The sequence below is a fragment of the Balaenoptera physalus genome (assembly GCF_965194825.1).
Source record: "Balaenoptera physalus genome assembly, chromosome: 10".
In the NCBI taxonomy this organism is placed as follows: Eukaryota; Metazoa; Chordata; class Mammalia; order Artiodactyla; family Balaenopteridae; genus Balaenoptera; species Balaenoptera physalus.
The window spans coordinates 86451620-86467029 of NC_138889.1; the positions used below are offsets into that span (position 1 = coordinate 86451620).

A 15410-nucleotide genomic window follows, 5' to 3' on the forward strand; every position below is an offset into this window, starting at 1 on the left:
TTATTACACTCAGCTGCAAGCAGGATAAAAAAAAAAGCACTATAACATTCTATTAAGAATACATACAGGGGGCTTCCCTGGTGGCGCAGTGGTTGAGAATCTGCCTGCCAATGCAGGGGGCACGGGTTCGAGCCCTGGTCTGGGAAGATCCCACATGCCGCGGAGCAACTAGGCCCGTGAGCCACAACTACTGAGCCTGCGCGTCTGGAGCCTGTGCTCCGCAACAAGAGAGGCCAGGAGAGTGAGAGGCCTGCGAACCGCAATGAAGAGTGGCCCCCACTTGCCGCAATTACAGAAAGCCCTCGCACAGAAACGAAGACCCAACACAGCCAAAAATAAATATAAAAATTAAAAAAAATTAAAAAAAGAATGCATACAGCTGATTCACTTTGTTGTACAGCAGAAATTAACACAACATTGTAAAGCAATTATACTCCAATAAAGATGTAAAATAAAAAAAAAAGGAAAGAAAAGAAAATAAAATCATGAGGGACTTCCCTGGTGGTCCAGTGGCTAAGACTCCGCAATCCCAATGCAGGGGGCCTGGGTTCAATCCCTAGTCAGGGAACTAGATCCCAAGTGCTGCAATTAGAGATCCTGCGTCCCACAACTAAAGATCCCACATGCTGCATCTAAAAGATCCCACAAACCACAACTAAAGATCCCACATGCCACAACGATCCTGCATGCTGCAGCTAAGACCCAGTGCAGCCAAATAAATAAATACTTTAAAAAAAGAAAATCATGAAATTACATTCTTAGATGATCATCAGCTAAAAATTATTAAAAAAAAATTTTATATGTGGGATAGAGATATTAATTGTTTAGAACATTCTGTTAGTTTTAAAACGCAATTTTAATTTGGAAATCTTCCACCTCAGCATTTAGAGAAACCTTCTATAAATATAGCAGAACTACCCCTAGATACTTGTTATCAATAAATAATTGATTCTGCTTCATGCCTCAAAGGCCGACACCCTGTTCCAGGTCACCTGAGAATACATCAGACTACAGCTAGGTAGGAAAAGTTTCTTATTATGTTGTTTCCTTGAAGTAGCCACAGGAATGAAGCTAGACTTTTCCAGTCATCTGGCCTCCTAGTGGTAAGTCGTAAAATGGGAGGATCAGACCTTCTTTGGCACAATATATTGAACTCACACTGTTGGTGATTAGTTATCTTTTTTGGGGAAGGCTCCTGGCACAGCAGTTTTTACTCTATTACAAACAAATGTAACATGAAGTGACAGAGGCAAAACATTGTAAGAACGCAAGAACGAGAGAAAATAAGGATAATATAAATATAATAAAAAGTAAATTAAAACCACAGATAATAACCTGAGAATGAAGTGACTCATCACTGCATGGTTGCAAAGAATGGATTTAATATATGTGGGCAGATTTTGTACATGTACAGCGTGTTAATTAGTGAAGAAAAGCACGATCTCTGTAATATAAATAAAGGAACAACAAATTGACTGTGTTTTAATAATTATTTCTCATAAAAAGATCACAAAGATGGTGGAAGAAAGGTGGCAAGGAAAAAAAGGATGAGACAAGAGAAGATTTAACCTCAATCAGGGGAAAATGTCTTTACTCATAGAGAAAATTGCCTCTCACTGATAATCATATTAATACCAACGGACCTTAGATTACCATTAGCCTTTATGAACTTGACCCCTTTCAGGTTGAAACTCATCATTTTCTTTTTCATGAAAGTAGAAGACCTCTGGGCATTATCTTTGACTTTCTATTCAATTGCCAAGAAGAGGGTTACTTCATTTTCTAGGTACATCATAATCAAAGTTGATGGTAACAGACAATAGTGACAGAAAAGAAGTTAGGATCCAGACAAAGAAATAGAAGAAGCACATTTAAACGAACTATAAAAATCAGGTGGTAGGAAAAGTGTCACATGAAAATAAAAGACTGACGTGTTAAAAAAAGGGCAAATAAAACCAGAGTTAGAGACTCAGAATCTAAGAAGGAATATGAGAAAAAAGCAGAAAGGAACTGAATAAATAAAATTACAGTTTCACAAAAGATATCACAAAAGATAGAATAAAAAGTGAATGTAGTACTATTTTGAAAAGTTAAAAATAAATTCTAAAAGCAATAAAAAATGTGCAAATACACATTATATTAGCATTGGCATTTGTATAAAGGACTACTTAAAAATTCTATTTAGAAATTTTTTTCCATTGTCTTATTGGGAGGAACCAATGTTTTTTCCACTGTCAATTGGGAGGAACTATCATGAGAAAACTATGTCTCTACAATATAACCATCGGGTAATGATTTTCTAAAAATTATCTAGCCATATAGCTAGCACACTGTGTCAGTGGTCTCATATGTTGCTAATATGCACTCATAGCTCAGAGGAATAAGGCAAAACAAAGGTTAGCTGAAAGTCTGGATTTCACTTTCACCTAAAACTTAGTGACATATAAAAAAAACAATCAATCTGTTCTAAGACATAAATATGACCTAGCATTTCTATAAGGAGATTAACACAATCCCTAATTTAAGAATAGTTTCTTCAATGCTTTTATAGTCCACATTTTCTTTTTAACGTAAAAACCATGGCATCACGTTTAGCCAGCCAATAGTCAATACCTGACAGACATTTTTTTGCTCTTTCACTTTCTAATAGAGAAAAAACACAGGAAGAATACTTCTTGTCTCCTCTGCTTTATATTTCTGAGAAGTGCAGTAGAGTATAATAGTTGAGTTTTGGCTGTGGAGTTAGGTACATTCGGGTTCAAACTGTACCTTCTCTACCTAGCAGCTGTGTGATCTTAATGAACCTCTCGAGGTCTTTGTTTCCTCATATATAAAAAGGAGATGTCTAAAATACTGTCTGCCTTGCATTCCTCCCAGAGTTGTTTTGAGAACTAAATAAATATAATGCAGGTTAAGCACTTAGCATGGTGAGTGGTATATAGCAAATAGCATCTGCCTTGCCATTCCTGTTATTATCACTATCCTACCTGTCCGCAAGTCAGACTCTAGGAATAATTTATGTTTAGTGCATCATCTATCTTTTTTCTTCCCATAAAATAGAAAAAAAAAAAATGGAAGGGTTGTAACCCAGGCAACAACCATCACATCTCTAAGTTATGTTTGACATAATCTCTACTAAACATCGAGCATTTACATACACAACCTTCTTTAAGCACTTTTATCCCCTTCAGAATTCAGTTTAAGCTGCTGAAATAATATTCTTACCTTGGTAAATCATTCGAGATATATTTGTAAATTGGGTGAACGGTATCCCCATTGAAGGTGTCTTCAGGGTTGCTTCGCTGTGAAACCTCCGTGGCTTTAGTCAAGGGTGACAAAGGAGACCGAGAAAGCGCTGCTCTGTGATCTTCTGTCATTGTCAGCTCAAAATGAGGAAGAATGTTACTTAATTTAAAATGTAAAATCCTCCTGGGTTATTAACTGAGGCTGGGTATTAATCACAATATACTTCTCATCATGTTCTAGAGCATGTAGCCACTGCTAAATGTGAAATCTCATTAGCAACGAACAGAGATGAGAGCCTAAAGGAAGACAAAAATATGAATCTAAGTCTTTGATAAGTATAATCCTATTTCAGAAGAAAATGATAATTTGTTGCAAAGTATTTTAATTTCTGCTATTTGCTAAAACATCGCTAATTATACAAACTTAACATGAGGAATAAGTTATTGAAAGGTGCAGCACAATGGTTTTTTTTGTTTTTTGCCCTTTCTCCTTCCTTTTTTGGAAGCTACCTTCCCCTTGATTCTGTTGGGAATTATGTGGCCATGCTTTCCTGGAAGTGAACGTATCCAAGGCTAGACAATCAAAGTACCTTCCCCAGACACAGGGATTGCTAAATCAGAGTTTAGATGGAGAAGACAAAGGAGTGCTCTGTTCTTTAGAATTGCTAGCTTTAAGAACAATGTAAACTTCTACCATTGAGAATGAAGCAAAAACAGGTGAAAGAAAAAGTGAGAGATGGAGAGAGATTAAAAAGTGAGAGATTCCTGGGGCTTCCCTGGTGGCGCAGTGGTTGAGAGTCTGCCTGCCAGTGCAGGGGGCACGGGTTCGAGCCCTGGTCTGGGAGGACCCCACATGCCGCGGAGCAACTGAGCCCGTGAGCCACAACTACTGAGCCTGCGCGTCTGGAGCCTGTGCTCCGCAACAAGAGAGGCCAGGAGAGTGAGAGGCCCGCGCACCGCGATGAAGAGTGGCCCCCCGGTCGCCGCAACTGGAGAAAGCCCTCGCACAGATACGAAGACCCAACATAGCCAAAACTAAATAAATAAATTAATTTAAAAAAAAAAAAAGTGAGAGATTCCTGATGACAACATTTGAATCCCTGAACATCGCTATTAAAAACAACCACATCTCTTGAGTTTCCTGGGTATGTGAGTCAGCAGATTCCTTTTTGTTTGTTTAAGCTAGTTTGAGTTGGGATTCTATTTGTAACCTAGAAATCTTGAATAATGCACACAAACAACCTAAAATTTCTTAAGACCAAAACAATATGTTCATAAGAAATGATATCAATGAACGTCATAGGGTCCTTTCCAGGGTGTAATCACCCCATTCACATGCTGATACAAATAGCTGCAAAGTCTCAGGTCTGAGTATCCCACCAAGGTAAGGAGGAGTCCCAAGGTAACATGACGTATCACAGCTAAGGGAAGGATATTACTTGTAAGGTAATAAAAAATGCTACTTCACCTTTTTTCTGATATTCTGAAATAAACGCATTCATTCATCCACAGGTTATTTCTTGAGCACCTACAAAGTTCTTGGCATTGTTCTAGGCACTCAGAAATTTTTTTAGTTAGCAAAGCAGAAAATATCATGCCCTTGTGGAGCTTACGTTCTAGTGGAGGCAGATGATAAATAATAAACATAAGATATCAGTACATCATAAGAGGTTAAATGATAAATGCTATGGAAAAAGACTGATTAGGAAGTATAGTTTGGGAATATGAAGGTGGAGGGAATTGCAATTTTAAATAGGTTGGTCAGCATAGGCTTCACTGAGGTGGTAATATCTGGGCAAAGACTTGAAAAGGTCAAGGAAATTAGCCATCCAATACCCAGGAAAGAGTAAGAAGGCCGTAAGGTGGGGTATACCTGGCAGATGTGAGGAACAGGACAAGCAGATGAATAGGTGAAAAAGAAGAAATGTAGTTGTGATGAGGTTAGAAAGACAATGGGGGTGAGGGGGTGGAGATAGCATAGGGCCTTTAGGACACTGTCAGCACTTTAACTGAATTAGAGAGTCCATGGAGTGTTCGGAACAGGGGAGTTATATGACTTTTAAAGAAAGATAATTTTGGCTGCTTTGTTAAGAATGTACCAAATGCAACAAAATTTCAATGTCCTAATTTGTCCATATATTAATATCTTCTAATACTTGTATAAATTCTCTGTGGTAGAGACAGCTGTCTGCCAACATCCAGTCTATCCATTCCTTCCTTCTTCTATGATACTAGAATCCCTGATTTTTAACTGAGGCATATGGCTGCCCAAAATAAAGACTATTTTCTAGTCTTCCTTACAACTTGGTAAAGCCATATAAAACAAGCCTAGCCAATCAAATATTAGTGGAAACAATCTATGCAGGTGAGTTCATCTTTCTTTTCTCTCCTTTCTGCTACCTAGAATGAAAACATGAAGGCTGGCACTAGACAGGTCATCTTTATCTTTGATATGATGCTAGGAATGAAAACCATGCCCCAGGGAAGATGGAAGCAGTATGAATCTCTGACAACATGGAGTACCATACCAACTCTAGACTACCTACCTCCAGACTTTTACTTTAGAAATAATTTTCTAGCTTGTGCAAAACAATGTTAATTTGGGTCTTCGTTGTTTGCAGTTGAACCTAATCCTGAAACTCCTGATATTCCTTGAACTAAGTTGCTTTCAAAAACCTAAAATATATGACATTGGCTTAGACTTAAGAAATGGAAAGAACACTAGGATGGCTTGGAATCTAAATTTAATTGAGAGTCCAGTAATTTGGGTCTTTGGGTCCTTTTAGGCTCACCAAGCTTCCCCAATCGCTAAGACGATTCCTTAAGGTAAATCAATCAATCAATCTCTCTCTCTCTCCATATATATATACACACATACACATACATACATGTACATATGTATATATGTATATATATAATGTATTATATTAATATATTATTAATGTATGTATAATTATATATTAATTAATGTGTGTGCATTTATATATACACACACATACATCCTGTTGGTTTTGTTTCTATGGAGAACCCTGATACCCCTCTTTCAAAGACCAGGTCAGCCTGCAGGCTGAGCTAGAACTAGAGCCAGAAAGACCTTCCCGAAGCATGGACCAGAAGAGCCAGTCAGATGATGGAACGCAATGGGATCAGTAGTGTTGATGTGGGTCAGTAAGGAGCTATGGCAACCACAGTAACACCAAAAGCACCAGCAGCAAAAAGAGACAAACTGGCCAACAGTCGCCTCATTCGGGAGAGGGCACCTGAAGGACTACCTTCTTGAACTATGATTAACTCCTTAGATAATCTACAACACAGGAAGCTCAAAGAGTCTGATGCTAGACTTGCTGCTAGTTAAGCTTGTGGAAGAATAAAAGAACTATAATATAACTTATACTCACAAGTATTACAGAGGAATACATATCAATAACACATAAGATCATGTCTTTCTCTGCCACTTTCTAGCTATGTGACCTTGGGTCTTATAACCTTTCTGAGCGTCGGTCCTCTCATTTGCAAAACCAGTTGTCCGCATGGTTATAAGGATTAAGTAAACAAAACTGTGAATGTGAAAGCGTTTAGCATAGTGCTTGCCACATGGTAGACATCCATTAAATGTTAGGTGAATCTGAATCACTATCAAAGTAAGAAACGGTATCTCTTTCTACATAGTTTAATAAGAGAAGGTACTTTTCTCTGCCCAGCACTCCTGTGGTCTTCCAACTGGAGACTAAAGGGCTGTTGCCCTTCACAGTCTCCCTCCCCCTTTAAGTCTCACAATAGGAGGGCTGAGGCTTCCACAACAACCATTGCCTGCTCAGTTCTCATAGATCAGGTTCTTCTTAATTGCGGAATGCTTATAAGTGAAAAAATCCAACTGTGCATAGAAAGGAAGATCATATAGAGAGTAAATCACCTTGCAGAACGAAATCCCTTGAGTATCCTGGCGTGTTTATTATATAATCCAATTATTAAAAAATAAAAAAATTTGCACTGAACTACTCAAAAATATCTCTTGAAATATAGCAATAGCTTTACTTTTTACTTAATGAATGATTACAGTCCCAATCTTCACCAAAAGAGGTAATCATTTTAGTGATGGTTATAGTTTTTTTTTTCACGTAAAACACCTTCTGGATGCTTTTAGGTGGAATGAGTTATGTAAGTGTGAAATCATTACCATTATTAAATGCAATATTTCTTCCGTAATGTTACTTTAAAAACAGTGTCATCCTCACTAAAAGTAGAATGTATTAACAGGTTAAGTAGAATATGCAGACTACAATAGGTTTTTGGATAACATTGTGGCACATTATTAATTAAATGGGAACTAACTGTTAATTAGAAATTAAAGAAATAAAAATGTGTTAATTTTAATTTGACTAATATTAAATACTACGGTATTTTAGTAGAGTACAGAAAAAGCCACTGCCTTATGTTTTGTTAACACATGTAGAGTTTATTCACTGACACACTGAAAAACCACTATTTTTCTTTGCTTCCCATCCGTTAACAATTTGACATGAATACGAGTTCTCCTCTAATAGTCCTAGATCTGCTCTTCCCCTGGTTTTTTAAAAAAGCATTCAAGTTCACAGTGGTTATGAGTCTGGACACTAGAGCCAGAGTGTCTGGGTTTAAAACCCTGCTGCCCATTCACTGGCTGTGACACTTTGGACAAGTCACATAACCTCTTTGTGCATCAGGTTCCATCATCTGTGAAATGGGGTTAAGAATGGTAGCCACTTCAGATAGTAAAAGCAAATTGTGGGAGACATTTATTTGCATATTTAAAGAATTATGCTGTCAGGAGTTTCAATATTCCTTAGTGCCTGTTTCTTTTGCAGTACAAATTTTCGAAGAAGAATATTGAATACTTTAATTCACTAGTACCTTGGTGCAAATGATTTTTATCAGTTCTATTTCTTTCTTCAACTGGAAAGGATTGCATGAAACCACTTGGGGAAAGAATGAATAAATAGAGGCACGTAGAAAGTGGGAAAAGAAGGTAGAAAGGAGAGAAGCAAGATCTGTCACGCAAGTTTCCTAGTTCATAATTTTACTGTTAACCATGTACAGAAAAATATTTTGTACAGAAAAAATATTTTGCTTGATTTTTCTATTATTTCTTTGAAAATTCTCAAGAAAAATGTCAAATAAATTGCTTGGGAAAACTTAAAAAAAAAAAAAAAAGAATGGTAGCCACTTCATAAAGTTGATGTACTTGGAACACAGTAGATACCAAGTGTCAGCTGTTAAAGAGGAGAGGCTTGATGGTCTTCAAGTCAGGGCACTGAGTACCAATAACCAACAGTACATGGAGACTTTCCAAGGGGCATGCAAGTGTGGACAGTTTTAAGTAAATCAATTTCCAGATCCTTGGCTTCCATATATATGCTTTCCTAAAAGGCATCTGCCCAAGAAGCTGCCTGTCCCAACTATAATTTGTCCTTGGAAAGTCTCCATTCTGTCATTTTACAAAAGAAAGGCATTCCTTTTATGCCCATTCCAGGGCCTCAAACCAAGAGACAACTCCACTATTCCTTTAATAAAGAAATTATAAGTCCTCCCCACTAACCTATATCATTAATATAAAATATAAAATTATTTCCAATAATTTTTACTTTTTGTATTTAAAGAATATCAAAAATGGCACTATATCCAAGCTGCTTTCAATAAATGTATACTAAAAATAATTATAATAAAAATTAAATCCTAGGGAAATTTTCCAATACTTACAACCTTATGGTCATAGGACATTTAAAAAATTTGTTGTTATTGTATCTTAGACTAGCCAATTAAAGACTTTCAAGCATAAAAGATAAGAAATGGAGTAGATAGATAAACAGCAAGGATTTACTGTATAGCACAGGGAACTATATTCAATACCTTGTAATAAACTATAATGGAAAAGAATTTTAAAAAGAATATAGACATATACATATATATGTATAACCAAATCACTTTGCTGTACACCTGAAATTAACACAAAATTGTAAATCACCTATACTTCAATAAAAAAAAAAAAAAAAAAATGGAGTGGAAATAAGTTTAAGGAGAAAAAAGAAGGATGTAAAAATTTCAACTGTTGAAGAAGAGCTTGTTAATATTTTTAATGTTTTAAAATCTCTATAGCATTCAGGCCTCGGGCCAAAATATTCCATGAACATGTGACATCTTGTCATGCCTGAAAACAGGAAGTTATCAAAGACAAGTGGGGCATGTCAAAAGGACATAGGAACCAACTTGAAGGGGATTCCAGTGGCCAAAGATGGGGCACTCTGAACATAAAAAAAGTAAAGGATTGAAACATTAAACATATAAAAATCCATGAGTACCTAATACTAAAATAAAATTTTATAACTTCATTATTTCATAATTCACCTTTGTTACTTGCTAGGGCACCAACTTAACTGTTCTGAAAAATAATAAATGTACTTTTCCTGCTTTCCTAAATGGGCTATAATTCAGGATAACGAAATAAATGATGAGAGAAAATTTTTCTTCATAGAAGAATCATAGCTAATACATGTAGATGGAATAAAAGAATTAGCAAATCACCATAGGGCAAACCATACTGAAATAATGGATCCAGATAATGTTTGTCCAGGTAATGTTTGTCATTATTAGATGAAAGAGTGATGGGAAACTTATAACAGATGAATCTGACTGATATCACCTATACCACTGATATATATTAATATGTCACTAAAATAAGACAACTAGAAATTGTTTCTCCTAATATGACTCTACAGGAATTATAAACATAGGACCATCTATAAAGCATTCTCGCCACAAACACTGAATGTAATCAAATCTTTAGATCTAATTTCTAGTTTGTGAGAAATGCGGGAAGGGAGAGAAACATGTTACATGTTAAATGACATGGCACAAAATAAAGAGGAGGGAGAAATGTCACAAATGAAAAGAGACTGAAGAATCATATCAACCAGATGCAATGCATAAACCTTGTTTAGATCCTGATTTGAACAAACCAACTTTAATAAGACATACATTTTTGAGGCAACTGGTGATATTTGAACACAAATTGGGTATTATTGGTATCAAGGAAATTATTTTATTGGGTATGGATAAAAGGTATTGTTATGATAAATATTATCTGTTAGAGATACAAACCAAACTATTTTTAAATAAAATATTATTTGGATTTGCTTTAAAATACTCCAAGAAGAAAAGTGAAAGAGAATATAAATAAGAATGGCAGAAGTTGACGGTTGTTTGTACTGGGTAAAAAGTATGTGGGAGTTTATTTTATTATTTTTCCTTTTGTGTTTGAAAATGTTCATAAGAAAATGTTTCTTAAAAATCATATGGAATTTACATTTTATTAGATACGTTTAAAAGACTGATGTAACGGTTTTATTTTAAAATGTCAGCATTAATAATATACCAGAAATTACATCTTTTCCAACTATTTAAGCTTATAATGAGAAATTTTAAATGTCAACTTAAAATTGTGCATGGGAATATATAAGCAAAACTATTTGAAGGTCACTATTCTAGCCAATAAGTACCTCCAACCTCAGCTTTGAAAAGGAGAGAATTTAAGTAGGACAGAGCTGACACACACACCCTCCTACTCTTCTTTCCAGATAAACTGGGATTTGCTCAGTTTTCCTGGGTTTACTTAGGAAGGGCCCATTCTAGAGGTGAGAGACAGGTTCTCATAATTCCTTCATTGTGGACAAGGTCCTTAAGATTATCATAGAATCACCATAATTTAACACTCCTTTCACAGTTTGTTATCAGTCCCTCAACCAGATAGGGATTTTAAGTATTCGCTTAAAATCTCAGACTGTGAGGGAGGATTACTGAAGTTCAAAGTGAAGAGTACTGCCAAGTGGAAAATTACCTTGAACACATTACCAAGCAAGCTAACCCAGAGGGCTCACAGACCAAATTAAAATGCTCCATTCACACAATTTACTAAAAAAATTAAAAACACACAGTGATAAGCAAGGGGAAAGAAAGCAATAAACTAAGTCAACATACTTAAGATAGGGGGAGAGTGGCAGGATCATGCTATCCAAATCCTGTTCTTTCTGCCCATATCAGCCTTCCCCATGATGGTGTGCTATAAGAACCAGAGTTGAGATGTAAGCCAGTGGCCCAGACAGAAGGTACCAGGGATTAATGGGAGAGACACAGAGGCAGTTGTGCCTGGCCAAAGCTGTAGCTTGCCAATTAACTTGGTGAAGAGCTACAGGTTTTAATTTGCATTTCTTGGGCACAGTTCTTTGGGCCAAAACGGGACCATACTGGATGTTATTAGTAGGTGGTCAGTTTAGGGACAACACAGCGATCAGCCCTGAAGTGGCAAGATTATGACTTGGTCTACCTTTCTACTGAATAAATAAAACTTGTCTATTCTATCATATATGCCATTTAGTCGCTTTATCTTGGTACATTTTATAGGTTACTAACTTGCTTATTATGTATATTTAACACATCTTCTGAATTCTGCCTTTGTTTCTCAAACTACTTACGCATATCTTTTTTTTTTTTTTTTTTGGCTGCACAGCATGCAGGATCTTAGTTCCCAACGAGGGATCGAAACCTGTGCCCCCTGCAGTGGAAGCACGGAATCTTAACCACAGGACCACCAGGGAGGGAAGTCCCGCATATCTATACTTAACACAGCCTATGAATTACACCTATACCTCATAAGCTATTAGCTTACTTACTACCTATGCTCAACATTTCTTATGTTTCATCATCCCATTTTTTTTTTTATCTTGTACAGCTGAATTGAATATTCAAATCACATTATATTGTGCCTTCTAGTAGGCTAGAGATACAAAGAGCAGTGGAAGAAAGCCACAAGAAGACAAGAAAAGACAAGAAATGTGGGACTGCCATCATCTTAAAAGCCTTTAGGTGCGATTAGAGCAAGGTTGCAGGATACAAGTTTAATATACAAAAGTTCATTGCAAACAAGTAGAATTTGAAATTAGAAACATTTGCACAGAACTCAAAAAAATGAAATACTGAGACATAAATCTAACAAAATACGTACAAGATCTATATGAGAAAAACTACAAAAGCCCAGAAATAGACCCACATAAATATAGTCAACTGAACTTTGACAGAGGAGGACAATGGCAGAAAGACAGTCTTTTCAACTAATGGTACTGGAACAACTGCACATACACATGCAAAAAAAAAAAAAATGAATCTAGACACAGACCTCATACCCTTCACACAAACTAGCTCAAAATGGATCACAAAACTAAATGTAAAACACAGAACTATAAAACTCTTAGAAGATAACATAGGAGAAAACCTAGATGACCTTGAGTATGGCAATGACTTTTTAGATGCAACACCAAAGGCATGATCCATGAAAGAAATGACCAAAAGGCCAGATTTCATTAAAATTAAAAACTTCTGCTCTGTGAAAGACAAAAGAGAATGATAAGAGAAGCCACAGACTAGGAGAAAAGATTTGCAAAAGACATATCTGATAAAGGACTATTATCCAAAATTTACCAAGAACTCTTAAAATTCAACAATAAGAAAACAAACAACCTGATTTTAAAATGGGCCAAAGACTTTAACAGACACCTGACCAAAGAAGACATACAGATGGCAAATAAGCACGTGAAAAGATGCTCCACATCATATATCAGCAGGCAAATGCAAATTAAAATGACATTGAGATACCACTACATACCTATTAGAATGGCCAAAATCCAGAACACTAACACCACCAAATGCTGGTGAGGATGTGGAGCAACACGAGCGCTCATTCACAGGCACAGCCACACTGGAAGAGTGTTTGGTGGTTTCTTACAAAACTAAACACACTCTTACCGTATGACTCAGAAATCATGTTCCTTGATATTTATCTAAATAATCTGAAAACTTATGTCCAGACTAAAACTGGCACACAGATGTTTATAGCAGCTTTATTCATAACTGCCAAAAGTTGGAAGCAACCAAGATGTCCTTCAGTAGGTGAACAGGTAAACGAAGTATGGTCTAGACAGATAATGAAATATTATTCAACACTACAAAAATAAAATGAGCTATGATGCCATGAAAAGATATGGAGGGACCTTAAATGCTTATTACTAAGTGAAAGAAGCCAATCTGAAAAGTCTGTGTACTGTATGACTCCAACTATTGACATCCTGGAAAAGGCAAAACTGTGGAGAACTTAAAAAGATCAGTAATTGCCAGAGGTTGGGGGTGGAGCGGTAGAAATGAATACATGGAACATAAGATTTCTATGGAAAGTACTCTGTATAATACCATAATTAATGGATACATGTCATTATACGTTTGTCCAAAACATAGACTTGAACACCATGAATGAACCCTAACGTAAATTGTGGACTCTTGGTGATTATGATATGTCAATGTAGGTTTATCGATTGTAACAAATGTACCACTCTGCTGGGGGATATTAATAATGGGGGAGGCTATGTATGTGTGGGAGCAGGGCTTATATGGGAAATCTCTGTACCTTCCCCTCCATTTTGCTGTAATCTTAAACTGCTCTAAAAAAATTAAGTTCTAATTTTTAGAAAAGGCTTCAGAAGGTCATTGTTCTGCAGTTCCCAGCACAGAGAGCTAGTCCATATCTGATAGGAGAAGAGTCAGAGGTAACTTCTAAAGACCAGTCCCAAGCAATGCATATTTGGAAATCCTTAGGCAGACTTCTTGGCCATATCCCTCCAAGTCAGAATGTATCTGTCTATTGAGGACTACTGTAGCATTCCAGCAGTGACATATCATGTTTCCTGACATCAGATTTGGCCTCACTGATTTAATTGCCATTAACCTCCCTCCAATGCTGAAACAATGTCTCCACACCACAGTAGAAGCCATTATATCCTGCAGTTGCACCCTCAGGTATATAAGATATTATCAAGGTAGATAATGACCTTGGTTCAGGAGGTCATGTAAGTTGCTGCTACACTCATTATTAGGAGACACCTGGAAGGCTGCCCTTTCAGATATCTCATTTTGTAAAGGCCCATCTCCCAAAAAGCTTGTCTAGAAGGCTGACCATTCAATTCAATGAAGGAAGACACTTGATTTCTTCCTGAAATCCACCTTTCTGGTGCCTTATAAACATGTAAATTACATATTAATCACCTATATTACTAATTATTATTTTTAAAATTAATTTTGTGACAATAGAAATATAGCTTACTATAGAAGTCTATTCTTTCATAATGTAATAGTTGTATTCCAGTTGTATTTCATAATGCAATAGTTGTTATCAAAACTTGCTTCATAAAAATAATAGTTCAGTTGAAAAAAGGTAGTGAGGTTAAGGACTGGAGTTCGAAACTCTCAAATAAGTTTTTTTTTCCCTGTTGGAATCTCAATGATAAATGTTTTTGCTTGTTTGTTTTGTTCTAATAGCTGTAATTGTTCAACTCTATAAACTAAATATACTAAGATAAACCCAGCCATCTAGCTTTGCTTTCTTCTATGCTACCAGAACTATGGTTAGCAGAGCAGTTTTTTGTATATTCTTATCATATTATTATCACCCATTGTTATGATAAATAAAACATAAAGAAGGCATCTTTGTGGCCCTCCAAATGTTTTTCCTAAAGCCACTTTGCTAATTCCTGATCCCATCATACATCCATTCAATCATCAAATATTTATTAAGCACCAACTATTTTCAGACTTAAAAAAAAGACAATGGAGTCAACATTGAACAAGACAATATTTATTGTTCCTTCACTAGCTGAATTTTCATTATAATGAATGTGCCCAATTTTAATTAACTTCTCTTAGTAAAAACAATTTGAATGATGGTAACTGCAGTTATTACAGAAATCCCCATATTAAGATTGGAAAGATAAGTATAAAAAATAAAATTTCTTACAATCTCCTACCCTTGGAGTTAGCCACCATTATAATTTTTGAATATTTGTTTTCTGACTTTGGTCAATGAATTTACAGAGATATATATAGTCTTTTCTTTAAACAAATGTGTGACCGTATTAAAATCCAATTTATATACAGCTGTGTTCACCTAATGAGAATATTCCTATGTTATTAAATATTTGTTGAGAACATGATTTTTTAAAAATATTTATTTATTTTTGGCTGGGTTGGGTCTTCGTTGCTGCGCGCAGGCTTCCTCTAGTTGCAATGAGTGGGGGCTACACTTTGTTGCGG

General features: G+C 36.0%; 1 protein-coding gene across 15 annotated transcripts in view; it reads right to left on the reverse strand.

Annotated features, from left to right (window-relative positions):
* DCDC1 (doublecortin domain containing 1) overlaps nt 1–15410 on the reverse strand; it is a 471016-nt gene that overhangs the window by 440009 nt on the left and 15597 nt on the right. For 14 of the 15 annotated variants that reach the window (XR_014267934.1, XR_014267935.1, XM_082476590.1 and 11 more), the window contains exon 2: nt 3226–3383. Coding sequence is in view for 13 of the 15 variants with exons in the window: in XM_082476590.1 (XP_082332716.1) it covers nt 3226–3383 (158 nt within the window). In the remaining 2 variants the exon portion in view is untranslated. Of the gene's footprint in view, nt 1–3225; nt 3543–15410 lie in introns of all 15 variants that reach the window. The other variant, XM_082476591.1, reaches the window with a different exon arrangement.